Source organism: Streptopelia decaocto (assembly GCF_964273445.1).
Source record: "Streptopelia decaocto genome assembly, chromosome: 11".
Taxonomy (NCBI): Eukaryota; Metazoa; Chordata; class Aves; order Columbiformes; family Columbidae; genus Streptopelia; species Streptopelia decaocto.
In genome coordinates this window covers 11,372,001-11,398,557 of record NC_138666.1, presented here as the reverse complement: position 1 = coordinate 11,398,557, position 26,557 = coordinate 11,372,001, and the positions used below count along the sequence as shown (strand labels likewise).

The 26,557-nt window shown below is 44.4% G+C and overlaps 2 protein-coding genes across 10 annotated transcripts in view; one reads left to right on the top strand and one right to left on the bottom strand.

The window, feature by feature from the left end:
* Nucleotides 1-26,557, top strand: part of COG4 (component of oligomeric golgi complex 4) — a 371,279-nt gene that overhangs the window by 39,457 nt on the left and 305,265 nt on the right. The gene's annotated exons all lie outside the window — the stretch shown is intronic.
* PDPR (pyruvate dehydrogenase phosphatase regulatory subunit) lies at nucleotides 108-26,542 on the bottom strand. Of its 9 annotated transcripts, none has more exons than XR_014185179.1 (19): nucleotides 26,473-26,517; nucleotides 25,296-25,595; nucleotides 22,846-22,979; nucleotides 22,385-22,466; nucleotides 22,138-22,301; nucleotides 21,003-21,124; nucleotides 20,029-20,146; nucleotides 18,527-18,676; nucleotides 15,656-15,848; nucleotides 13,964-14,088; nucleotides 13,176-13,331; nucleotides 12,940-13,073; nucleotides 12,398-12,546; nucleotides 10,952-11,064; nucleotides 10,494-10,588; nucleotides 9,756-9,845; nucleotides 9,305-9,487; nucleotides 2,795-8,314; nucleotides 108-1,833 (listed from the first exon to the last, which is right to left on the bottom strand). XR_014185179.1 is itself a non-coding variant. In XM_082063209.1 (18 exons), exons 2-18 carry the CDS (start codon nucleotides 25,520-25,522, stop codon nucleotides 7,910-7,912), a joined length of 2,640 nt encoding a protein of 879 aa, XP_081919335.1. In that variant the 5' UTR covers nucleotides 25,523-25,592; nucleotides 26,473-26,542; the 3' UTR covers nucleotides 108-7,909. The 9 variants fall into 9 exon arrangements, 4 of the variants coding, with proteins under 4 accessions (XP_081919335.1, XP_081919334.1, XP_081919336.1 ...); XR_014185180.1 differs by having other exon boundaries at nucleotides 108-3,069; nucleotides 7,307-8,314; XR_014185181.1 differs by having other exon boundaries at nucleotides 7,307-8,314.

The window sequence follows — 26,557 nt, the reverse complement described above, 5'->3', positions numbered from 1 at the left end:
GGACCCTGCAAGAGGCCAAGTGTCCCTGTGGGATCCATCCAGGTGACCAGGGGGTTGGATCCTGAAAGACACACACGGGTCTCGCATAACAAATCGCCAAATTCGGGAGTAGTTAAAACACCTCTTTATTAATATACAAACCTAGTAACATTTAAGCCAACCCAAATATGAAATGAAATAAAGCCTGATATAAATACAGCGTACATAACAACACGGCCTCAGTGGAGAGCAGCAAACTCACTCTGACTTGTGCGCTTGGGAACAACTGTCCATGTCCTCCACCATGGTCAGAGCAGCTTTGTCTCTCCTAAACCCCTTGGAATCCAAAACTGGCAGAGGTGAGAGCACCGCTCCTCTCAGAGGCAGGCAACTCGCTGCAAGGTTTTACAGTTCAACATTTCTACAAGCCCAGAGCTCAAAGGGATTTAAAAAGCATCATCCCTGCACTGCCAGAGATGATCTGTTGGTGTCCGTTTGCCATGACTCTGTGAGGGGAGATGGAGATGGCTCTAGTGGCTGGGGAACCAAGCTACTAAGTTGCTCCTTGTTCTGTTCCACCTCAGCTACATCCATCGTGCAACATTCACAAGTGTAAGGCACTAGAAAAATGCTTTCACAGGTTCAAACTTCAGTTGTTCTTGAAATTTCAGCAGTAGCACACTTCAGAAGTCCTAGCCCTTTAAAATCTGTTCTTGAGAGACTGATTAAAAGCATGAAGGGGCATTGGACAACGAAACTGGTGCACTTGATAACCAGAAGCGATGGTGGGGATGGGGAATACTGGTTCAGAAGTTCAGAAGATGGCAGTCTCTGCTCAGGAGACCTGCACCAAGTACCTGTCCAAGAATCGGGACAGATTCTCCCACAGAGCTCAGGTCTCCTGTCAAACCGGCCGTGGCGGGAGCTGCAGAACCAGAGCAGAAAGCGATGGAAAGCAAGCAAGTCAGCTTAGGAGCAGCAGCAAGGAGCTGATCTGGGCCAAGGAGGGTTTTCCCCAACTCTTCCTGAAGATGCAGGAAACATCACCTGGCGGGAGAGCTGGAAACACCTGCCCTCGCACCCACATGTGCTGCTTACCCCACGCGTGGCCTGGGTCGCTTCTCCAGCAGCACAGATGTGCCCTGGTGCAAGCCTGACCATGAGGCACAGGAGAACCCATCGAGGACTTCAGGGACATTCCTGTGCCTCCAGTTACACTGGAAGAAAGGCGTAAGTGAAACTTGTTCCACTATGGGAAAAGCAGGGAAAATCTTTGTAGAGTGGAAGAAATCTCAGCAGTGCCACGGCGAAAGGTGACAGTGACTTTTCTCCATAGGCACAGAACGGATCACGCCCCACTTGGGATGGCTGACGGCTCCCAAGTATCTGCTCTGCTTGTAGCAGGTGTCAAGCATCTGTGTGGGAAGATCGGCTGTTACCAGCATTGACAAATCGATAACCATTAATGTGAACACCTTCCTCTGGTGCCTCTTTCATTGTAATTTAGCACTCCTCTTCATGGCACTACCTCATTCCAAACAGGTGATATCTCTGAACAAAGTAAGTCAGCGTGGCACGTCATCCCTGCAAAGCAACGCTTTGTTTTGTGCTGGATCCCAGCAGTCAGCCTGACGTCAGGAACCCGGCAGAGCTTTGAGACAAATGGGAGACGAGAAGTCTCAGAGCCATCCCAACAAACGTCCCGGGCAGCAGAACATCCCTCCGCTCCTGCTTCTCCCGACTCCTGCCTGCAAACGCAGCTGGTACAGCAGGAAGGCGTTCAAGCAGAGAATTTTGTTTCCTGTAATGCAACAGGACACTTGCAGAGAATTCTACACCAGCCCAGGCTTCTTTCTTTAAAGAAAGAAGAAAACCCGTTATAGCATGAGTGATACAGGGAATAAATGCATTTCTGGGGGAAAAAAAAAAAAGGGAAGGCATCAACACAGGCAGCTGTACAGGCACGAGGGCTCCCAGCTCATTTAGTTTAGTTCAATACAAATTCCAGCCTCAGATCAGCAGCAAACTGCAACAGCAGCTTCCACCCTCCCTAGGACTTGCTCAAAAGTATCTGCTGACATTTGTGTCTGCTCTGAACGCACACAGCTTTCCAGGAAGAAAAATCAAGCGGCAGGCACAAGCAGGGCCCAAACACCTCACTTTAATGCTTTAAGGCATTTACAAATATTTAAAGTTTTTTCTTTTCCTCTATCAAATGCACAGACTACTCTTGCCGAGGGCTATGAGCACACTACAATCATAATGCTTAAGGAAAGTTTAAAGTGCAAAGAAAATTTCCCAATGCTTTTAGAGACAGCTGAAGTCATCTGATGACATTAATCTCTCCTTCCCCAAGTCCTGTTCTCTGACTGAAGGTGTTCTTTAAAAATAAAACCCCAAACAATCAGTTAAAGAAAAGGTAGTTTAAAATAAAAAAGCATCCTGAAGAGGGTTGAAATTAGCCTGATGAAGTATGATAATGAAATAATTTGGGAAGACAAATCTTGAGGTTGTGAATGTTTTTGCTGGACATAATCAGCAGCCAAGTGTTCTGCTTGAAATTAAAACAAGTTCTGCCCTTGCAAGCAGCTTGCCCCCTCCTACCCAAGCATGGAAACTATCTTGTTTTTATAGATTTATCCCAAAATGTAACCATTTTGGTTAAAGTGTGCTGGAAGGACAAGGTTAGCGATGTCAATGCTGTACCTTTACACTTAGATGCGACTTTCAAGAACATGCCAGAGAGAGACAAATGTTCTGAGCAAACTGGTGCTCACACTCCCCACCTCTCCCAAAATGACAGAGGGAAACGTACGTTGGAAAACAAGTGCCAGCACCACTCTTGCTTCCTCGATAACGCCGTCCCGATTCTGTCCAGAGCCATTGTAGTCACCCAGCGCCTGTCCAGCACTAATTCTGCAGAGGAAGATGCTTCCTGAGCTGGGAATCACGGCTGATAATCTCTCCAAGGCTGGGCTTAAGTGGTCTCTTCTTCCACCTCAGCTCGGCCATTCTGCCATCCCCTTGCCTGGTTTTATTTCGCTGTGCTTCACTCTCTGATGGACAAAAGGAAGTGATGTGCTCAGCTGCCTGAGGAAGGAGATGAGAGAAGTGCTGAGGGGAGCGGGAAAACCCTGGCACAGGGATAGGGGATTGAACACACAGTGGCTGCAAACCTGCCTGGGAGTTCAGATGTTGGTACCTGCACCATCTAGAAGCTGAAGAGCTTAAATCAAGGCAGAGAGACAGACAGATATAGAGCCAACCTGGCTCAGATGATGAAGCACTTGGTGGAACAAAGAGAAGAACCTTAACCACAAGAGGTCCTGCAGCAGCACAGGCTGGAGTCTGGAGGTGTTGCAGGAACAGCAACAGGATCAGTGGCAGCTTGAATGCAAAAGTAGAAAGGAGGAAAGTAACTCTGCACCAAGACTCAGAGATGCAGTGCAGGTTTCACAGCCTCCCTTCCTTCCCACAAAGTAATAGTAAGAAACTGTTCAACAAGGCACATCAAATCTGGACACCAGAGTCAGCACGGGGAAAACAAGAGAGGGAAAACAAGAAGAAACTAAATCTGGCAAAGATACATGTGAAAATCACTATAACACACCCTCCTAAAACAGAAAACATAATTCCTAAATAGACTGCTTTAATTTTATCCTCAGATCATTAAACATGAACAATAAACTCCTTATTCCCTAATACCATTTTTACCCAAGCCTTTCAGTACTCACTCAAGGCCTAACAGAACATGAGAACTCAGGCAAGGGCACAACAAGTGTAAGACAACGCAATACCTCTGGAAAAACCATGTAATGGAAGAGGCTGCCCAGTAAGTGCTACCTCTTACACAAGCTCCCCGCACTACAGACGGCATTGGGGCAAGCGAGCCCTTCCCAGCACACAGAACACTGCACATTGAGTTTCACCACTGCCATGTGCCAGCAAACCCACTCAGGTGCTGACTTCTGGGGTAAGAACAAACAATCCCACACGTGCCAAGTGCACAACGCCCACAGGCCACACTTGCCTTAACATTTGTCACTGCTGGGTAATAAGTTTATCCTAAAATGAGCTATGCTCAACCTATAACATTTTAGCCAAAAAGAGAAAATATTTTCTTTAACTGATCCCCAGTTAGCTTTCCTTCAAGTGTTTCTCTTGCAAGGCTGCCCGTGTGAACAAAATCTATGGGGCTGTTCCCATTCCGGACAGCAAAACTCTGAGAACTGATAATGGCACAGGGCGAGCTGTTGCTGCTGCACAGAACGAGGCCATCGCCCCTTTTGCTGCAGAGGAGGGGGATGCTATTTTAGTATTTCCCAGCCAAAGTTCATCTTCTTACCACGCAGAGTGAGAACAAACCGCCTTTCTCAGCAGAATGCATTTTAAGGTAACTTTAAGGATGAGAATCATGATGTACAATTTTATAGTCCACATTATTTACCATCTTAGATGCTAAGGCTGTGTCAGAGCAGCTTCCAAGATCTGATTTCTAATTTTCTACTTTCCAGTCGTACTAAAGGTGGTAACTCTTGAACTGCTTTTGTTCTTTTTTGAGGTGCTCTACTTTTACTTATCAGATAAAGGCATTAGAGTCTTACATCACCATTTAATACCTCTGGAAGAAAATACTATGCTAGAAGGACCTTCCTTGGGATCTAGCACTATTTTAAAACATGCTATCCAACTGTCCCCTTGACGAGTATTTAAGTTGGTGAAGGCAAACTACTCTTTAACATTATAAGGCTAAAAATAGCTGCCAGACATTAAATCAACTAAGCTTGAATGGCAGCTGAAGACTACAGGTTCAGATATAAAACCAGAATCAGAATTCACAGCAAGGAAAGCCAGAGTGGGTGTTAATGAGCTGCAAGACTGGCAATTATCAAACCACCTATCTCCAAGTCTCAAACAGCAAACATAACATTACACAAAGTGTTGCTCTGTCTATCGGCATGATGGAAAACTATTTTCACTCTCTATTTTTGGTACTGAAAAGTCAGTAGCTATAGACATAAAATAAACCCAAGCAGACATAATGACAAAAGTAGCTCATAAAACACAATTTTATTGTCAGAACTGCTGTGGGAAGAGACACCCCTATCAAAAGTTGTCTGAGGAACTAAAAGGCACCTATAAATCAGGGCAAAGAAAAAATAATCCCAAAGAGGAATATAATCTGGCTGCAACTCAAATGATACTTCAGGAACGTGCAGTTGGTAGAGGACAGAATGCTGCTAACTTTCCTGTTTGGTCTCAACGAGTTCTAACTGCAGAGAACAAACGGAAGGGTTCGAGCCGACTTCTCTCTTCAGGAGCTGCATGAAGTACTCTAGCTCACCTCAGTTGCATACCTCGTTTTCTCCTGAAGAAGCATCGTGCCTCACCAGCAACAAATCACCAATAAATGCTAATCAGAAGGGCTGCTCTAACAGACATCCTACATATCACGTATAGAACTCTTTGGTTAAGTGCCTGTTTCCCTGGATAAGGAAGGCACAGTAACATCCCATAAAACCAATGGAGGGACAAGAGGACAGACAAGTATTCTGGAGTGACCTGGTGCACTATTCCCAGGTGACAGGCTCGTAGAGCAGAGGCCCTCCTTGTGGGATCATAGTATCCCTCTACACGGCAAAGACAAGTAAGAAACAACTGGATTTCACACTGCTATAAGATGCCTTATGAATCTTTCATTTAAGCAATTAATCCTGATACACCAGGCAAAATTTTTATTCAAACAGCAATTAATAGGGGAGTTTGGAAGAAAGAGCAACCAAGTGGGTTCTCCGCCTCCAGCAGCCACACAGAGAACTCTCAGCTGCAAGTTTCCCAACAAGAAAAAACTGTCCTACTCTGGCCCCTGCATTTCAGAGATGGGAATTTTTGCATGTCAATTTGAAAGTTGAAACCCTCAAAGACGTCACACTCTACAAAGGAATTCACCATTCACAAAGGAGAGCTTGAAGAAGTGACATCTACATTCAACCTACTACACCACATGCTCCAATTCTTAATTCTCTTAACCCTTTCTCTACTCTCACTCCTTGGCTTCACAGCTGCCATATCACCCTGGATGGGGGAGCTTGCTCTGACAACCTGCTTTAAGGTGTGAACGTTTTGGATTTCCACCTTTGCTGCCAACTCCTTCTGCATCCTGAGAACATCTGACTCATGAACCCGCAGACCACAAACTCAACTGAAGGCATGACCTGAAGCAATTATAGCAGTAGAAAGCAAACTTCAAATGAGAATAAGGCAAGGTTTTGAGCTCCCATTTACACTACTGATGCTCACAATTTACCCAGAACAGAAAGCGCCCAAAACAGATTCTAGATTATAGAGAAAATGTTCATCATGGCTGTCAGGGCAAACATCAGTGCGGGGTTGTGTTTGAACTCCAGACAGAAAGGTGATGGAGTAGAAACACCACGATGAGTATGCGAGTGGCAGAGGCAAAGGAAATGTTTATCAGACCTTTTTCAGGTAAATAAAGAGAATCTTTGCTGTTGACTGTGCTCTCAATGGGAAGAAGAAAAAGAAGACAGAAATGTGTGCAATAGAATTCAGCATCCCCCCACTTATTTACCATTAACCATCAATGTTTGAATCAGCTCACTTGGACACTTGAAGAAGGGGTGAATCCCAGTTGCATTGTCAGCAGCATCTGCGTGAGGAACATGACAGCAAAGAGCTTTGCTGAAGGAAAGAAATTTATAGTCCCACCGTCACGATCCCTGTTCTCTCTCTACTCAGTCCCTCCAGCTGAGGAACTACCAAGACAGAGAAGCAAGAAGGGCAACAGATTTGAGAAGAAGAACAGAAGACGACTTCTCGAGACTGGCAGGAGCTGCTGAGATGCTCTCACCACCAGAAGAAAACCCAGTGTTTCCTGCAATACTGCCAGCACCACAGGTGAGCAAAATGCTGGGTCTTTGACTTTCAAAACAACCACAGGCAGCTGAAAACACAATAAGTTGTCCCCTCCTGCTGTTCAAGTTCCCCAAACCAACACAAGTTTTACATGAAACTTGAGTTCACTGCACGAACCTTGCCAGAGGAGCTTGACCAAGTCACATAAAGTGAAAGAAAATCCCCAAAGAGACTGTATACTGTGCAGCTTAAACAGAAGCAGCTTTTCAACACTGCTTAAACACTAACATTTGTCTTTGTTCGAATTCAGTATTTTTGCTAATAAAAAACCCAAACAAATCCCATTCCTTTATAGAAGTGAAACACAGGTGTTGATCTTCACTTACATTTAGAGGCCATCTAATTTCAGTGACCCCACACAAAGATCCAATCGCAACAACAACAAACTTACCAGTGCTACTGTCACCTCAGTGATCTGATGATTAAATCTACTTGACTCCCTGTTTGTTAGGGTAAAGAAATAATGTACAAAGGGAGGCAGTGACAGGCTGAACTATACCAAAACCTGCCTCTTGGCTGCTGCTCACACACCGCTCCGTCTCGCACCAGTGAGGTAGCTGATCGTTCTATTGCTGTGTGCAACGACGTACTGACCCCTCTACAACATGATATGCGAGAGCAGGGTGAAGTCACAGTGTTCGTCTGAACTACAGGCAGCAAATACCTGCTGTCCTTACGCTGGAGAGGAGAGAGGAAGGGTGTAGTCCTCAGGGCTTCACCTGAACCCTTCCCATCACTGTGGACTTCTGGATGCATGCTGAGCACTGCGCTTCATCCACTGGGGCTCCTGGCAAGCAAAGGGGTGAAGGAGGGAGACAGACAGGATCGAGGAAGCTCGAAAATGAAAGTTTTAAAATATACAAAATGTAACACACTGGAAAAGTTTAAAAGTTGCACGACAAGAAAGGAAAAGAAAGAAATATATGGGGTGAGAAGACTGGAAGATGGTGGCAGAAGACTCCAGTTTGGGAAAAGGAGTCAGGTCTAGTCAGCACTACTCCCTCTGGTAGCCACTCAGTTCCTCCTCATCCTTGCGGCGACGCTGCGCGAAGAGGGAGCTGAAGGGGTAGAGCTTGGCTTTGGCCTGGAAGCGCTGCCCAGCTATGTCGATCGCGTAGTCGCCGTTGTTGATGAAGTCAGCTGTCACCACCAGCTCTTCTCCCGTCTTCTCGTCAAAGTGATGTACAAAGCCAAGGCAGACATGCCTCTCCAGGGTGTAGCTGTAGGCGCTGCTGGTGGTCTTGCCCACGTAGCGGCCATTGCGGAAAATGGGCTCTCCCCACCAGGGCCAGAGGTCCGTATCTGTGTCATGGTCCTCAAGAATGAACATGGTAAAGCGCTTGTACACACCGTTCTGCTTCTGTTCCAACAGCGCTTCCTGGCCAATAAACTCCGTTCCCTGGGGAGAAAAGGAAACGTCAGCTGATGAAAGGATCATGAACTGTAGCAGTTGCTGAGTTTTAGCAGACAAACTTTGTGACACACGGTGAATCTGCGCTTGGAAATCATGCCCTGTCAAGACAGGCTGCTTCTATAGGCAAGAAGCCCAGCTCAGACAGCAGCTTTTCTGTCACATTAGTTGTTTCAGATACAAAACCATTTGTGAATTTGGCCTTTAAAAAATTCATTCTAATTTTCACTGCAGTGAAAATATGTCACCATTCTAGTTTTTGCCATTTTTCTGGTTCCATAAATCTACCACGTTTTATAAACCAGAGTGAAACTGTAAGAACATATGAAATCTGTGTTCCTAACCACTCCATTCCCTTCTCTGAATTATTTGATACAAGCATTTGTTTTGGCTTGTGCAAAGATGCAAGAAAGAAGACAACGAGCAAGTGACAGAGATGTCACCTGCCACCACAAGCAGAATACAAATCTATGCTGTTCTATGTTTTAATAAAAATAGAGAACTTTCCTGTTTTAGTAAAAACAGAGAACACCTGTTCTTGACACCTGTCCTCATATTTAATTTCATTACATGCCACTTGGTGCACAGGCTGGCTTTTACTTCATCAGACTGGGAAAACAGCTGGGAGAATCACGAATGCTGAGTATGTATAAGGTACATGGCAGCCTTGCCACACCAAGCACTGCACACATGAGCAACATGAGACTCTACACACAACACTGGGGATGCTGCCCAGGAAGGAGGACAGACTATTTTTGATATTTGCAACACCTTTATGAAGTACAGGAACATAGGTTGTGGTTACACAATGCACACAGCTCCATCAAAAAAGCAATCACAGAATGTTAGGGATTGGAAGGGACCTCATATATCTACCCCATTGGACGGTGGTTTTTCCAGCTCAGTGTTGCTCTCCCATCAACCCCTGCTGCAATGGCAGACCCTAGTGCAGGAGCAGATTTCAGTTTCCCACTGTACCTTTTCCAACTTGACCTGGAACTCACGTCCACACTCCATAGGAGTGGTAAAAGCATCCAGATCCTGGCCCCAGAACGCAAAGAACTTCTCAATGCGCAGGCTGCGGAGCGCGTAATAACCGGCGTTCCGAATCCCATACTTCTGCCCCATGTTCATCACCTCGTTGTAGACGTGAAGGGCGTACTGTGAAGGAAGGGTGAAACACAGAGCTGTGGACAAACACCTGGAGAGGGCAACAGCATCTGACACAGCACCATGGCCATTACTGTGCCCTGCCTCTGGAGTACAAGACACCTGCCCAACTGGAAGGCAATATGGAGCAGGGAAACTTCCCCTGGTGCCTGCATGGTACAGACCAGACATTTCATCATCCTGAGTCAACTCGGAAAGTGTTTCTGATTATGCATGCAAGCAATTGTTTTAATCAGCTAAGGCTACAGTGTACTCTTACCTCTATGGGGATATAAAGCACGAATCCAGGTTCTCCTGTGTGAGTGATACTCATCACACGGATGCCATTAGCATAGCCCACGCTCATCTCCTGTGGAATGAGAGGGGGTGAAATCATCCAGATTGGAACACAGCACAGAGACCCAGAAGGAGCACAATGCTTAACACAAACTACACTGGCCAGCTCTCTCTCCCCTTCATCACTGAAGCTCACCACGGGCAAATACTTGCGAAGAATTTAAATTTAAAAATGCAAATAGTGACACCACATTATCCAGACTTCGTAATCACTTCAGGATGCTTGGCACTAAGCCTTGGAACTAGGTCAGGACACAGGCTTGTATTCTAGATACAAGACAGAACTGAGCTCTCTGCTCAGCCTTTTAATGTGACAGGAGACAGTGACTTCTAGAGTCACCGATCCCAGCTGCCCCTCTGACTGACACCTTCATAACTGATTATATGAAATATACACCAATATATCAAATGGCATCAAGCCTACAGTGAGTGAAATACTGAAAACAAATGCATATTTACCTATATGTTCGGCAAGAACAACCCAAAGAGCTATAGTTAAAGTGAGCCTAGAGAGTACATTACCAACCTAGCTCAGTAACTGCAGTAATTCTATACGTAAATCTAAATTCCCCTCTAACTACCCAAAACATAATTCTTCCCCTCCTTCCACATGCTTTGAAAAACCTAGCAGGGTGAGGAGGAAGGAAGAACAGTCACACACCTTGCAAAACAGAGAGGGAAAGTGTTCTGGAGTCATCGGGGCATATGACAACTCTGACAAGACATCCACAGCACGGGGGCCAATCAGATTGAGAGCTAAAGAGGGGAAGATAAGGGTATTAGGATGAGACTGGACAGGTCTTGCTCGGTGCCTAACCTGTATATATGCATCCCCCAATTTCTAAACTCTTAGTGTTCATTGAACTAATAGGTACATTTACATTTAAGAGCAGAGGAAAGAGTAATTCAATTCTCTCTCCTGACAGTCCACAGGAAAGGAATGCTGTCTCCCAGCTCATGGCTTGCTAGAAGAAAGTCTCTGAATCGCTATTTTTATTCAACTGGAAAGGAGACCCAGTCACCACTCTAGACACCTTAAACAATTAACTGGTATGAAGCACAACACACTATTTGTGATTCCAGGCTGTATACAGAGGTCTGTTTTCAGTGATTTCTCACCCGTGTACTTCCAGGTCACGTCTTCCAGGGTCAGGTTGCTGTCATCGGGCAAGCGGTTCTTCAGCCAGGTCCAGCAATGGACTTGTTGGTCAGTAGGGGAAATCATGAAGAAACTGGAACAGACACATTGAAATCAACAAACAATGAACGGACAAGCCACAAAACTATTTGGTTCATTCTCTGTCCACGAACTACTGAAGCCATTCAGCAGCTTCCAAGCTACAGGAGACCAAAACAAGCTGGTTTGCAAAAACCACAGCCAAAGTCTCTGGCTCAGTGCCATCACATCCATCATGACAAGAAACCCCAGCCTTCAGCGTTAGCAGCAGTTTGGTGACAAGAAGTGACTAGAAGTGGAAGACAGGCAGTTCTACAGAATGTTCACAAGGTATCTCAAAAGTCACAATCATTTTGCAGAAGGTATTCACAGCTCTTCACCACCAGTGATTCTGTCTGCTCTGACAGTCAGAAGAGTGTTTGGTTCACACAGCAATTTCTTGTTGCAGCAAAAGTCTTTTCACACACAATGGTGGTTATTATTAACAGTTTCCAAAAACAGAACTCCACTTGATATGTGAAAATGAGCTACTTGTTGTGTAAGTCTCTTTCATACAAACTGCAATTTAAAGTACATTATTGACAGAGATAACATCTGCAGCAATGACTAGGCAAGGAGGAAAGCTACTGGTTTCACACAGAGAAGGACAATACTTTTAAGCAATACATGAATGCAGACAGAAGAGGAAGAGAAAGAAAAGCTGTTTCTAATTGAAAGAGCAGCAAAGAATGCTTTCACACCAGTACAATGAGAACACACATAGAAAACGGTCCAGAGAAATAAAACCAACATTCAGTCAGGACATGCCCAAGAAGGTTTTTAAAAATTAGAAGGTTTTTTTGTTAAATGCCAAAGAGAGCCCAAACCGTTAAGCCTAAGGATGATATCCTGTGATCATGGCAGTTCGCACCAGAGAACATAAAAACAAACCATGAGACTGCAGAGCTGAGAATTAGGAGTCCCCATACTGCAATGGAAGTTGAAATAATCAGAAAGTGTTATTTTCAGCATGCAATTCCAATGAGGAAATTGGCCAGAAGCCAGTGAGGAATCATTTGGTTTGCACTTTAAATGATTACCTAAATTAACAAACTCCAATGACTGCTGAAAACAATTTGTCTTTCAATTAAGAAATGAAAAACCTGAAGGTCTAAAATTTTGTAGAAGTCTATGTTCACCTGTAGTCTCAGAAAAAGGCGTATTTTCCCAATACTGGTAAATTCAGGAGCTCCCTCTCATCTGACTTACTGAATTAGGAACATAAGCAGAGAACAAGACTTTTCTTTTTTCTTTAAAGATGAGAAAAAAGTTGGTGCCCTCCATTAAGAGGTTCTTAAAGGCTCTAACACCCACAGGGTGACAGATAAAGATGCCGTCTGCAAACTCACCTGCGTTTGTTCAGCCGTGCTATGCTGCAGTCATTCTCATAACCTCCTTTCTCATTAAGCATGCCTGTATGCACAACATGCCCAACTGGCACATCCAGGTCATTTGAGAAGAGATACTGCAGATTCTCCAGGGCCTCGTCTCCTGTGGACTGCAGGAATTGAGAGGGAGAGGAAGTCAGACAAGCTGTCTGAGCAAAACAAATCCACTGGGACACTTTAAGATCACATCAACGTCCTGGCCCAAATTCTTTCCATTTATAATGATAGTGACACTGATGTCTCAAGTGTAATAGGATACAATGGTGCCACAGTGCCAGAGGTCAAATTCTATTTATAGACTGAGCTGGTATTTCTATAAACTGGGCCTTCAACAGAAATAAAGCAATCTATGCTGAATATTGTGGTACAACCTGAAGCTGGTCATACAGCTTGACTTCCTCTATCTATCCTCAATAGGACAAACAGAATTTTGCAACAGTAGTCAATAATAAACTAAAGGCCACCTCTACTGGCTGATGCTTTGTCACTTCCTAGGTACTTACACTTATTTCAAACTTGGTAAAAGATGACATGTCAATGACACAAACCGCTTCCTTACAGCACTTGACTTCAGAACCCACAATATCAAACCAGTCTGGTTTGTAAAAGGTTTTGCTCTGTTCCAAATCCAGCAGATCTGATGTAAAAAAGAACCAAAGGGACAATTTATGAACTGGATGAACTAAGATCTCAAACAGACCAATAGGGATGCACTAGACAGAGGAAAATATGTTCTCACCTGTCCCAGGTGGGACAAAATACTTGACTCTCTCAAATCCATGCTTCTCCATCCACCGAGCTCCCTGTGCATCCAGGCGGTCGTACAGTGGTGAAGTACGCAGCTGCCGGCCAGTCTGGAAGTCCCAACGGGGAACTTTCAGGTCACACATGAGGGCTGCAATCATCACAAAGATCTGTTATTAGGCAAAGTGATTATCTAAAATTTTCCTCCAGATTACCAATAAACATGCTTACTGATATCTGGATCATTAATTAAATTCCCTCAAAACAGTTCTGACCTTTCTTTTCTGTTTTTGAAAACTGACAAAGCTGTTTTTTGATCTGTTCATAGCTATTCAAAATCAGAGTAACAATATTGAAACAGAAGGCTTAGATTTATAGATACTTATGGTCTCATGACAATACTGTTAAGATAACAAAAACTCTCTATTTTCCATGAAGTCACACTGACTAGCATTATTGACATTCCTTCCCTGACAGCGCACAATACCAAGACACTTATCATTTTGACAATACTAATGCTGCGGTAGGCAGCCCACAGCTACAAGGATCATCTAATTTACCTTCTTAAATATTGGCAGTTCAACCTTTTCTAATTATTGAAGCTTTTCCAAATAGCTCCTATACCTTTTCAGCCAATATAGGAGAGGCTGTATTGCCCCAAAGGAGGCCAGGAAGAAGGAAAATGGTTCTCACAGTGATGACAGAGGAGCGACAGGGTAGCAAAGAGCCAACAGAGAAATCTTGACCAGCCTGGCCAGCACAGAATGCAGAGAGCACACTTACGCATTACTTCCATCACACGGTGCCGGAGAAAAGTGCGACTGCTCTGAAGGGCACCAAAACGTTTCAAATCCAGAGGCCAGACATTTTCTGATGGATACCCATTTACCATCCACTCTGCCAGGTACCTGACAGAAGAAATAAAGAACGACTGAGATATCTGCCAATGTCCTAAAGCAAAGAGTCTAGCTTGGAAGTCAGAAGCAATGCAATTTGGACATGAGAATTTCTTGCAGTAGGGAGAGAGAAGACAACTAACACGGTATTCTAAATACTAGCAGAATCTGGAAGGTTTCCCTTTGTAAAACCCATCCACCAGATTTTCAAATTATTAATTTCCCGTTAGGATGGAACATACAAGGCAGCAGGAAGTTAAGGACAGGTGGTAAATGGAACCAGAGCCTGGAAAGGTAGCCTGGCTGATACTGTGTCAAGCCCTTAGGCTACGCTACAAAAGGAGGTGCCGAGTACCTTTATGTTGGAGTTAGGAGGCTGACGGCTTTGTCATTTTTCAGTACCTGGTGTAGGCTCAGCCACAAACCATCAGTGACAGCATTCATTTCAGTACGAGGTGCCAGCCAAGTTATGTTTAGCTACACTTCTAGCAGTGAAGGAGGAAGGCATGATCCAGAGCTAAAGGACAAAGGCAGCTCAGACCAAAGCAGAGCAGAAGGATCTGTTCACAGTCAGTAAACAGAAAAACAAAGGGATTTGAGACTGATCATTAAAAATTACGTTAGCAAGCTAAGCTGCTTATCTTGAGGGTGTAGCAACAAAGAGACAAACAGTGCTTTTACCTTCAGAAATTATTTTGATTCTTAGAGAACCCCACTGCAAAGATTTGCTATGTTTTACATGACAAAGAAAAAAAATCACAAGTTGCTTCACTGGTGAGTTAAATTATTAGATAATGGACAGAAACCAGTGGAGACAGATGCAGACACTAACACCTGCCATGAAAAACAAGCAGCTTGTTAAGAAGGCTGTATGGCAGAAGGGATGCTGTGCTGCCAAAACCAAATGGCAATCGGAGGGAGTACTGACCATTCTGCAAGCAACTTTGCTGCTAGGGTCACATTTATATGCCTGTCAAAGTATCTGCATCAACATAGGAACTGGATTTTACTGGGAAATGGTTCCATCCCTAGCTCACTGGCAGAGGACAGTCTTCAACAGTACTAACAGCACTGGCATTGCAGATTTGGTGCTGCTTCTCCATCGGATGCAGTCTCCTTTCAGAGAAATTAGCTGCTGTGTCAACTTGAGTGATTTAAGGACTTCAATCAAATAATATAAAGAGGATCATGAAGCACAGAGGATGAGGGAATATATGCTTTGCTAAGATTTTATCTCTTCCTGGTAGATTTAAAAAAGAAAAAAAAAATTGGGCTGGTTAGCTCTAAGGAACCTTATGTGAACCCCAGCAGGCTGCTGATCACTGAGATGTGATGCCTGTGGGGAGGTGTGCAGGACAGGAGAGGAGTCCAGCACAGATTTGGAATACACACAGGAGAACATAATCAGAACATGGCAACTGCTCCTCTCCTTCACTCAAGTTGGAAACAGAAGAGGAATCTTTGTCAGGGAGGAGGTGACAAATATTGAATAGAACATCCTGCACAGAAGGATCACCTGAGCAGTCTCTTTTCTTGGTTAAAACCTTACTTACACGCATAACAGTGATAAACCACTTACTTGCCTGCTCCCCCACCATATGAGATACCAGCTGAGTTCATGCCAGCCAGAACGAAGTAGCCCCGCACGGTGGGCGACTCTCCCATGATGCATCGCATATCTGGTGTGAAGGACTCCGGGCAATTCACTAACTGCATGATCTGCAGAGCCTCCAAATCCGGCATCCTGCGCAGAAGGGCACTGAGAAGTGGCTCTAGGACCCAAGACAAAGACAAAAAGACACAGCCTTCAGTCTCGACACATTTCAGCTACTTCACCTTCAAAGTGGACAGCAAGACAGAGGCTTGCTGGTACCTGAACAGATGGAAACTGCTTCCATGTTTCAATACAGTCATAGGATAAACTACTTGAAGGGGATCACACAGCATACCAGAAAAGGGCCCAGGATTGTTTTCAACAGTGCAAGAGCACGTTCAGTTTTGTTAGGGAAAACAATAGGAATAGATGTCAAACAGATACTGTCAAGGAATAAGAAAAGGCAAATCTATACGACACTTGTCCCACGCACTCTGCCAGCCTCCACTTAACAGGTTTTTAGGAAATCCTCCGAGCTCATGCTATGTTTTCCCTCTTTAGTAACTCCTAAATCCATCTCTCTCTAAGTACGTGACCAGTATTCCCCAAACTCATGAGAATATTCAACAGACACTGACATGGAGTTCCACATTTTTAGTATTTGTTGTTATGAGGAATCACGTCCTTTCATTTTGAAATTCACACTCAATTTTTATTGATGCCTCTCAGTTGGCATAATAGAGGAGACAGTGAACAGGAGACCCCCATCTATCCTGTCCATCTCATTTAAGATTTCACAGACCTCTGTTTCCCTTCTGTCATCTCTTTTTTCCCAGCCCACTCAGTCATTTCTTGTTCCTTGCTTGGAAACTGTTCCAAGCTTTCATCAGCTTCTTGCTGCACTTTCACCAGGTCTTCTCCAGTCATGCAATACTCTCTGGTTATAGGGAGCCTAGAACAACTATTATCTGGAAAAGCAAGGATTTAGTGTTGCATAATGATTGTGTTTACTGCTCCTTTCCTAATAATTCCTAACTTGTCTTTTGCTTTGACTGCTACTGAGCTTCACAGAACTAATACAACCCCAACGTCAGTTTGAAGCCCATCATCTTGTATGGTGAAAGTAAGACCAGCACGTTTCACTTGCGTCACTTCACATTTATCCTCATTGAATTTCCTTGCCACTTCATTGCTCAGTCACGCTGGAAAGGTCCTTTGGCAATTCTTCAGAGTCTGATATTTGAGAGCGTTAATAAAGGGATAAGCCATCTACTCTGTTTTTCTTGTCCAGAAGTTACCTTGCAGAGTACTCCAGACAAAAGTCTTAAAGATTCAGCAATAATAACACTCCTCAGATTTACAGGCAAGCCGTAAAATAATCAGATTGCACATTACCTAAAATGTTATAAGCAGAACCAGTCTTTCTGACCTGCCTTTTTTCCCTCTCTCACATGCACTGGAATTCCAGAGTGAGAGCCTGTAGTTACAGATATTTTTTGATAAGAAGAGGGATCAGTGTTAGATTTGTTATCATATCCAGCCCAACATTTAAGCAACTGAACAGGTTATTTTAAAATCAAAGGGTGTTTCAATGAAAGAGATCAAAGCACTAATGCAAGAGCTCAAACCACAGGAACCACAGCCCTAAAAAAGGATCAAATATTGGCTGAGTAAGCTCTGACTCTGCTCAACTGTTTGGCATGTTTGAACTGATAAAAGGGCAATGCTGGAACATAACATGCCGCTGCTTCCAACACATGGGCAATTTGTGGGTGCCAGCAAGCAGTGACTTTTCATTTCAGCAGCAGAAGTGGGTGCAGAGCTCAGGCAACTCATTAGTGAAGCTAATATCTTCAAGCAAGTCTGTAGGCATCTACAGATCTAAAAACGTTTAGCATATGCCAGCACAAAACTGCACCCCATCCTGGTTCCACTCCCTGGAGTTTAAATTTCGATTGTACCAACACACTATTCCATAGACATGAAAGTAAAATTAATCAATTTATCCTGAGGAGTAGCTAGAAGAACATACTACCATTGCAGAAAGAAATCAGTGAAAATCCATCCATGCCTGAAGTTACATAGAGAGGCATGTGCATTCACAAGGGATGCAAAGAGCCCTGACACAAGGGAAAACTGGATCCCTGGAAAAAAAGGCAGATTCGAAGATGAGAGGGCACATACAAACGAGGCATAAAAGAGGAAAAAAAAAATATTCATAAACCATGCAGAGTTCTTTCCTGCAGAAATAGCGCTCCCTGTAAAAGTACATACAGAATATAAAACCAGAATCTAATAAAATGGAAAGAGAAGAGAAAGACAGAACATCTGGAATATAATAAACCACCACTGTCGATGGTGGGATGAACTCTGGGAAGCAACAATCTCAAGTTCTGCCCACAAAGCAACAGTCACCGATGGAAATGCACTTGGCAGTCACTGCTGAAGAGCTGCAGAAACAAAATACCTCAGCTACATGGCAGGTCAACAGTGTTGATCTGCAGCGTCACGAGAGGAGCAGCATGTGGCACTGACAGTCAAAAATCGTAGAAGAACAGAGTAGGAAAGGTTATGTAGTGCCTCACTGCACTAAAGGAAATTAATATACAGTGATGGTTAGCAAGTGCTTTTAAACACTACACAGATATCAAAGTAGTCCTTGGTAAAGGTGTTTATGCAAATTACCGACAAATGAAGAGATGAATGAATTAGACAGAATGTTCACCTCTCCCACACCTTTCAGGTAAAGGTAGACACATGCTCACAAGTCAACAACAGCCTGCGTTGTTGCTAACTCCACCTTCTGCAGGAAGCCACATGTTTTATTGCTGCGGACATCTTTCCTCCCTAACATACCAAAATGATCCCAGTCTTCTTGAAGGTTCTGAATCTCCAGTTGGTTCCGTCCCTCTGTGAAGAGAGGTTTGGGGTTTTTCTCAAAGCCCCCGGAGAGGATGCCACCTTGCCAGTTGCGGATGTAGATTCTGCCATCTGGGTCTACAATAGCTGCAGAGGAAAGAGAAGAGGTGGGAAGGGAATTGAGAGAATGGAGAGCTATCTGTTGTCCCACAAACACCAATGATGGGGTCTGGTGACAGGCTGGGCCAAGCTAGCGGCCCCCTGACATGAGAAGGGACAGTGTCAGTCCCACAATCCCACACTTCACACCATTCTGGTTCTTACATGACGCCTTGGTGAGCCAGTTTAGATTACTGAACCAGCACCAACTCCCACCACAACCATGCATGTTAACTTTTAGGTAGCGTAGTAAACTGAATAGAATCTGAAGAGCACCCAAGCCAGCAGGACAGTGTCACCAAGAGTGGGAGGACACAAGAGGAGTCAGATCTCTTGGGGCACTGATAAGCTTATATTATATCGGCTTAGTTCCACTGGAACTGCACTCAAGACCAGACCTTCCACCAAGAGCTGTCCTGCCCTCCCCTTCTTTCTCTTCCTATATTAAGAACAATTAATTTTAAGGGGGATGCATCACTGATCCAGTGTGCTGCAGGCCACCAGCACAAAGCAGGTGAGCAGCACTGGGGGGAGGACAAGCAGTCAGGTCTGGATTGCTTCTCCCAGTGGTAGTGTAAACTTGAAGCATTTCTGATACTGCACCTGACATGTTCCATTGCAATTTTCCCATGTACAGAAAAGCTGTAAATATATATATTTATATATATGAAAAAACTTAGTCAAGTAAAAGTGAAGCACTCATGGTCTCTGGTTAGAGCTGAATTCCCTGGAGAGTATATACATTATTTATTAGAAGCAAAAAGTCTTTCTAAAGACTGAGACTAAATAAGCAAAGCTTTCTACTTCCCAACCACAGTTTTCAAACAGAAGAGCTTTTCTTTAAGGGATCCAAAAGCCAGAACATGAGGGGGAGGAGCAATTACCTCAAGTGCTTTGGTTGCCCCTACAGCTCATAGACATGTAAATGCCATTGTAAAGCCTTAGCTTCAGTTGGAGGAAAGGAATAGATGGGCCATTTGGGGACAGCAGCCTGCAAGGAAAACACAGTGCCAAGGCTAGCACCCTCTCCAGCCCAAAAATGCAACAATCCAAGTCTCAGACACACCTACCAGTCAAGACAGAATCATGGTCATTCTCCTGCTAAGATGACTGACTCTGAAAATCAATTTCTGCAGCAAAAGCTTCCCCAAGAGTAAGGCAAGAGATTCTACCACTGAAAGATGATATTCAAAGCAATTCAGCTAGAACGTACTTCACAATCCCAAGTGAGCTGAGAACTGATAGCCCTTAGGTGGCCTTTATGTTGTAAACTATGCATCACCTTGGCAAGGCAGATATAATTCACTAAGAAAAGCGAGGTAGAGCTGAAGAATCCTTACTTGGTAAGTTGCTTGCCAGAGGTTCCTTCAAAGGATGTGTCAGGAGGTAGAAGTGTTCACAGGCATGGAGTGGGATATGGACTGGTTCCTTCCCAGAATGGCCCAACTCATAGGCCCACTGAAATAAAAAAGTGCATGTTAAAATGCAAAAAGAAAACTAATGCCAATTTTAAAAAGGCAGGACAAAAGCACAGGTCCCCTCCGGGGTTTGCTTTCAAAAAAGGCCAAATAAGATTCTGTTTAGTCCCCTAAATCTTAAACAGACACACACTTTTTCCTCTTGGCTTAGAATTTGAATCATTTAGGACAAAGACTGCTCTTCTGTTCCTCATAAAAGATCTAGAAAAGTGAGGCCCTGGTTCAAGACTAAGAAGTGTCAGTTTACAAGACAAAAGCAAATTAAGATCCATACACCAAAGTCAACACAAGGCTCAGCCTCTAGAAGCAGAATAGTCAGGATTTTGGGGCCCGTACTGCTAAAGCCAAACATGAACAAAACAACCAGCTGCAAGCTGAGAAACAACAATTGTCAGACGTATTTTCAAACTGGAGAAGACACAACACTAAGAGAAAAACAACAGAAAAGGGGTCTTTCAGTGTGCATGTGAGAGAAGGAAAGAAGGGTAGAGAGAGACAAACTCTCACTAAGAGCCAAAGCAAAATTCTTCCTGTCAGAAGGCTGCGCCTCCAGGACAGAGACCATGGGCAGAGCTGTACCAACAAGCTGCAGGGTGCTCCTCAGCAGGTTAACATCCAGCCTTTGGTGCCAAGCACACAGCCAGCACTGCTTTCTTCCTTCACAACATGCTGGTCTAAGCATCTGAATAACACGACTTTGATCTACTCTAGTAAACCAAACAAAACCACAAACTGTAAAAAGAAAAAAAGAAAAGGAAAAAGAATACAACCCTCAGGAAAGTGCTTGTGTTCTTAACCAAAGAAAAAAAACAAAAGAAAAAATTTAATAATTTAACCTGGCCAGCGCAGTTGACGAAGTACTGACATTTAATCTGTCCTCTGTCAGTCTCGACTCCAGTCACACGACCCTTCTGGATTGAGACATGACTGACACTTGTCCGTTCATGAATCTGGACACCTGAAGAGGACACAAGAAAGTCAGTATACCCACAAGCCTTCTTTCTGATGTGTCAGGCTGCTAACATTAAACCTTTCAACTCCACCTAAATGCTTGTTTTCTCTTTAAGACAAAATTTCTATTCTTGACCCAGCAATTCTTAAGTGAAACCCTCTTATTTGTAAAATATCTTGCATACAATTTGTACATAATTTAAGGGCTGAGACTATGAAGAGTTACAGTACTTTCTTCCATGTGACAATCTGGGTGATAAATACACCCCAGTATAAACAACATGAAAAAAAAAGAGTCTCAGCTATGGATTTCTTTCCATTACAATTCATTTATGTAACAAAGTCTGTAGTTTCACACAGCAAGACCAGTTGTTCTTTTATAGGAAATTAGTCATTTTGTGAAAAAAAAAATCAATTAACAGTATGCAAAAAAAGCTGGACTAAAAGAAACTAAGACAGGTATCTTCCTAAGTAGCTTTTTCCAATCTGATGGACTTGCATCCTTAATGAGTTTCACCTCTGTTATCATATCTAACCTTTCTCCCACTTTTAGATCACTCCAAATTCGTCCAAGTGCTGGGCAAACATCACTTATTACTACACTTGCAAATCCATTTCCAAAGCATATGTGCCTAATGAAATATTCTATAAGGATTCAGTCACACCTTTGCATTTGTAGATAATTAAAACTCTTTTGATGTGTAATTTTGAGTCAGGTCCCATGAAGGATTGTTTTTATGACAGAAGAGTGTGTGCTTATTCAGAGAAACACATAACCAGTAAGAACTGGTGCATGATCTATCTCAGATGATCTGTAAAGATTCAGTATGTTCAAAAAGAGGACAGCCTTGCTCTTGGGAAAAAAAATAGATTTTTAAAGAATCTGAAACTTATAGATAAAACCAAGTTTTGGTCTTTAGTCCTCAGAATACCAAAAGCGAAACAAAATATAATTGTCTTTTGTGGAAAGAAGAGAACTATCATGCAGGAGAGCACTCTATAGATAAAGAAACCTCATACCATTCCGTGAGGCAGCGGTTGCCAGAGCCAGACTCACATTGGCAGATGACACGAGTGCATCTTCTGGCACATACATGGCCCCCACAAGGTCATGGATGTTGATCAGTGGGTGGAGCTGTGCCACTTGCTTTGGGGTGATAATTTCACAAGGTATCCCCATTACACTGCCACAGAACATAAGAAAAATCAGTCTTGCAGGAGAGCTGGTGCAAACTTAAGATCAGTTATATTTCCTGCTTATACGTACTTTAGTGACGAAGCAACGCGTTTCAGAGAGATTAGTCGATCCTGAGTCTGCGCCAGGGAAATAGAGCCTGTCTTCACGTACCCTATGACAGTGACCAAAGTCAAATCAGATTTGGCCAGGATCTTCAATTCCTTTTAATCTCAGACACATTGCTTTAATATTATTGCTGTTGCTTCCACTACTCAGGAGCCTGGAAATCCCAGGTCCTCAAATAACTTTAAACTCTTATCAGCTAGTAATTAAAAACTGCAGACAGTCTGCCTTTGGTTTGCCCACCTCATACCCTTCTTTTCATTCTTCTGATCGCATTAGTAACATCCCTTTGCGTCTGATTCAGTCAAAATGTACCCTTTTTGAACAGGAACCACCAATTCTTAAGACTGTAGAATCACATTTGTATTTCAGTGTCAGTAATTTGATTTTGTTTCCCAAAGACCACCCAATGTTTGCACTTTCAGTACCTGTGCTCACTCCCGTCTCTTGTTCCAGCTGCTGGTAGAGCTTGTTTGAATAGTCTGCCATCTTCAGCTCTACGGACAGGTGCCTGGCTGTGCTCACGATGCCGGCAGAGAAGCGAGTGGTACCAGCAGCCAATCTGCAGGAGAAGTTGCAAAGGTCTCATTGGGCTGGCAGGCAGAAAGGTGAGCACCCCCCAGCACGTGCTGCCAGCATGAACCAGACAGCAACCTCTCCTCCAAACACACTGGGCCAAAAGGTGTAAGGTGGATGATGCAGGGATAACGCAACCTCTAGAATGCTTTTTCCTTTAGCTCGGTTTTGAAAACACATTGTATTTCAAAATCACTTCTCTTTAACTAGTCCTAAATAGTGAAATTTTTCAAAAGAAAGCACTTAGAAAGAATCAGGCAGGTTGACTTAAGCATAATTTTTTTGGTTTTCTCCAAATCAGGATTTCCCTCAAATGAAAATTACTTCAATTTGAGTCTTGCAACTTTGCAGTTTACAGTAAGAAGTCCCTCTTACTGTGCAGCAACTGCCATAGATAGGTACACATATTCCTTGTCCCTTTTTAAACTGTCCTTAAACCACTGTCCCCCTAGATATTTGGTGAAAGGTTGCTGTACAGATAGAAACCTATTAAAATCTCCCTGCAGTGTAGAGAGGTGAAGACAATTCAGTTTTAAGCATCTCTCTCGCAAACTGCTTCCACGATACTTCTAAGTCACCTTTCCTGCTGCTAAAGCAATCCTGCATTTTCCCACTTGCCTACACAAGCCTTGGAGCAGACTGCCCTTGGCCTCATGTGTCCATATTCTCCTGACAGTTCAACCTAGGAATCAGGGAAGTCAGGTGGTTTGTTTTGCTACATCCCTACTCAATTCCAATGGGAACAGCGGAAGCAGGGTCTCACCATGCCATGCTTCACGTAAGATGTCTCTGCTAATGACATGTTCTTCTTTTTCATTGAGCACACACACAGACTGAGTTTCTAGCACATCTAACTCAATGAAGATCTCTAATGGGGTATTCATACCGCACTCCAGGCTAGTAACAATTAGCCTTGCATCTAATTTCACTCAGAAAGACAACGCTCACTAGGCCTCGGATGAGACAACCCCATTTCCTCTCTTTGAAACTGTGGAGAACTCGCTGTTACCTGCTTCCCAGCCACGCAAAGTCAAGGAGCCACAGCTCACTGTTCCTGAAGGCAGCAGCAGGTAGGAAGCTCTAAGGCTACACAGTAAATATTATCAGTCCAGAAACTATTTGAACGCTAGAGCTGCTGCAAGAAACACCTCATCAAACCCCCTAAGTCTTCAGCACTGTCTCATGACCAAGTTGCTTAATGACAACACCATGAGTCCACCTCTGAAACAGAAATCTAAACAACAGGTAAGGGCCGCACATCAACTTTCAACAGGATCTATGTGCTCTGCCACAGCCTGTGGACCCATCTCACCCAGGAGCACAGGCACTGGTATTCAGCCAAACCATAACAGCCTTTGTCTTTTACAGACAGGCGCTAAATCCTGCAACAGACAAACTAGATAATCCGAGCCTTTAACCAGCTTACAGGGTGATTTAGTGATGTCTGCTTATAACCTCCTCATATCCCACAATCTCTTTTGAGCTTTGCTAGTGGTGTAATGCTTCATATACGTATCACATCCTACTTCTAGAGACAATCAACAGGGACTGAATGATTTACAGCAATTTTCGGTTGTCTTAAACTGGCCCGCCTTTGCCAGCTGCACTGTGGTTTATGTGATTGTGTAAGTAATTACGGATATCTCCAGAAGCAACTGTGGTCCATGGAAAACCTACAGCAGGGCACAGCTCACCTAACAAGAACTGCAGCCTGTACAGGACCCACACCAGGGCCCAGCAGTGACAAGACACCCACCACTTACCCCCTGCGCTTCCTGAGGTTGATGGGAGTGGAGCAGAAGACCTCAGAATGCAGGAGTGAAGCTAATCATGGGAAAGGCAAGGCGTTGTTTTAACATTTGTTGGTTTTGTTTCTCACTACCTGAATCTATTTTAACTATCAAGAAATAAAGTACTTCTTTAATTATTTAAATTTAATTCTCCCTAAGGCAAGCCTATTTTGCCCACCGCAGTAGCTGCTAAACAATCTTCATGTCTTTATTTTGATCCACAAGCTTCTTCAGCCTATTCTCTCCCTGTCTTGCTGAGGAAGGAAAGCGAGTGGCTGTGTGGGAACTGGGCCCTTAACCAAGGCTAACCCACCACAATCACACAGGGGACACCCTTCACCTTGCAGGTCTGCCCTGCACTGTGAAGAAGTAGTAAGTGGTGTTACTACTGTTCCAAGTAAGCCTATTCCATGGCTCCAATATGAGGTGAGAAGATAGAAACAACTCATTACAGCAGACAGTATTATGCAAAGAAGTCCTGTTTCTTTGTTTTTGTTATCAGAAATCCTTACCTGCCCTGCTCAAGTAAGACTACATCCTTCCAACCCATCTTGGAAAGGTGATAAGCCACAGAGGTGCCCATGATTCCACCACCGCAGATGACAACCTGCGCCTCTGCTGGCAAGGGAACCGGAGCAGGTTCTGCTGTACTTGAGGTACTGCGCCGTGAGCAGGTCATTCTTCTCCATTTTGGGTGAGTCGCCTGCCACCGTACATCTGACAGTAATCGCAGGAACATCCTGGCAGCTGTTTGTCAGTTTTCTGAAAGCACCACCTAGACGTGTTCAGATGTTAACTCAGTACCACTCCTTCTAGGAAGGAAAATATGAGAATCACATTACTACTTATCTTATTATACACAAGGTTGGCAGCAACAAACATCATGTGGTGTGTTGGGTACAAGTGGGCATGGGAAAGCTGATGAGTAAACAAATAGGAAAACAGTTACTCTGTCCTGAAACAACAGTCTTTCTATTAAGATTTAAACTTAGATCACATAATTAATGGGTACAAAGCATTACATCTTCATCTTTGATGGCAGCTTAACTTGACAATGAGCAAAGAACCTGACGAAAGCTGTAAAAGAACAGTGAGAATGCTCTCAGGCCAACAGGTAGATCGGAGAAAGCCAGCAGCTTCTGACATCATTCATAAAGGCTAATACAGCATAAATAAGCTTGATATTAATGTTGTCAGGCCTCTACCTGACGAAGGAAACAAAGTCTGTGGTCAGAGTAACAAGGAACAAGAGACACACGCTCTGATAATGTCGATTTTACCACAGGACGTTACCCAGGGCCTCTGACCGCAGTGACACCGCACGGCAGCCCAGCCCAGGGACCCATTTCACACCAGCCTGCGCTGGGCACCTTGTCGCTGCAGGTTTGCGGTTTCTCTTGCCCGCAGCCCGGCACACCCGCACCGAGCGGGGGACACAGCGCCGGACGGGCCGCGTGTGAGGGCGGGAAGCAGCTCAGCCCCGCGGGCACCCCCCGAGGCGGGGGAATCGCCGTCCGGGCCTGCTTGACTCCGCCGGAGTCCCCGACCCGGGGAGCGGGGTAGGCCCCTTGCCGAGCGCTGCAGGGCCGCCGGGAGGGGAGATGAGGGCACGGGGCGGCGCAGGCAGGCGGCCCCGGCGCGGGGGGAATGGGCCGGGGCCGCGGGGACAGCGGGGCCGCGCCGGCTCACCTGGAGCAGGAGGAGGCCTGACTGACCTTCCGCGCTTTACGGCCGGTAGCGGCAGCGCGACACCCGCCCCCCACCTTGCGCGCTG

Bases quoted from the DNA above. Each gene is read 5' to 3' on its own strand.
- PDPR (XM_082063209.1), bottom strand. From the start codon at position 25,522: ATGTTCCTGCGATTACTGTCAGATGTACGGTGGCAGGCGACTCACCCA. The intron at 22,302-22,384 runs GTACGTATAAGC...GTTCTGTGGCAG, and splicing joins CGCGTTGCTTCGTCACTAAA to TGTAATGGGGATACCTTGTG. The intron at 15,849-18,526 runs GTATGTTAGGGA...CTTGGGTCCTAG, and splicing joins AGAAGACTGGGATCATTTTG to AGCCACTTCTCAGTGCCCTT.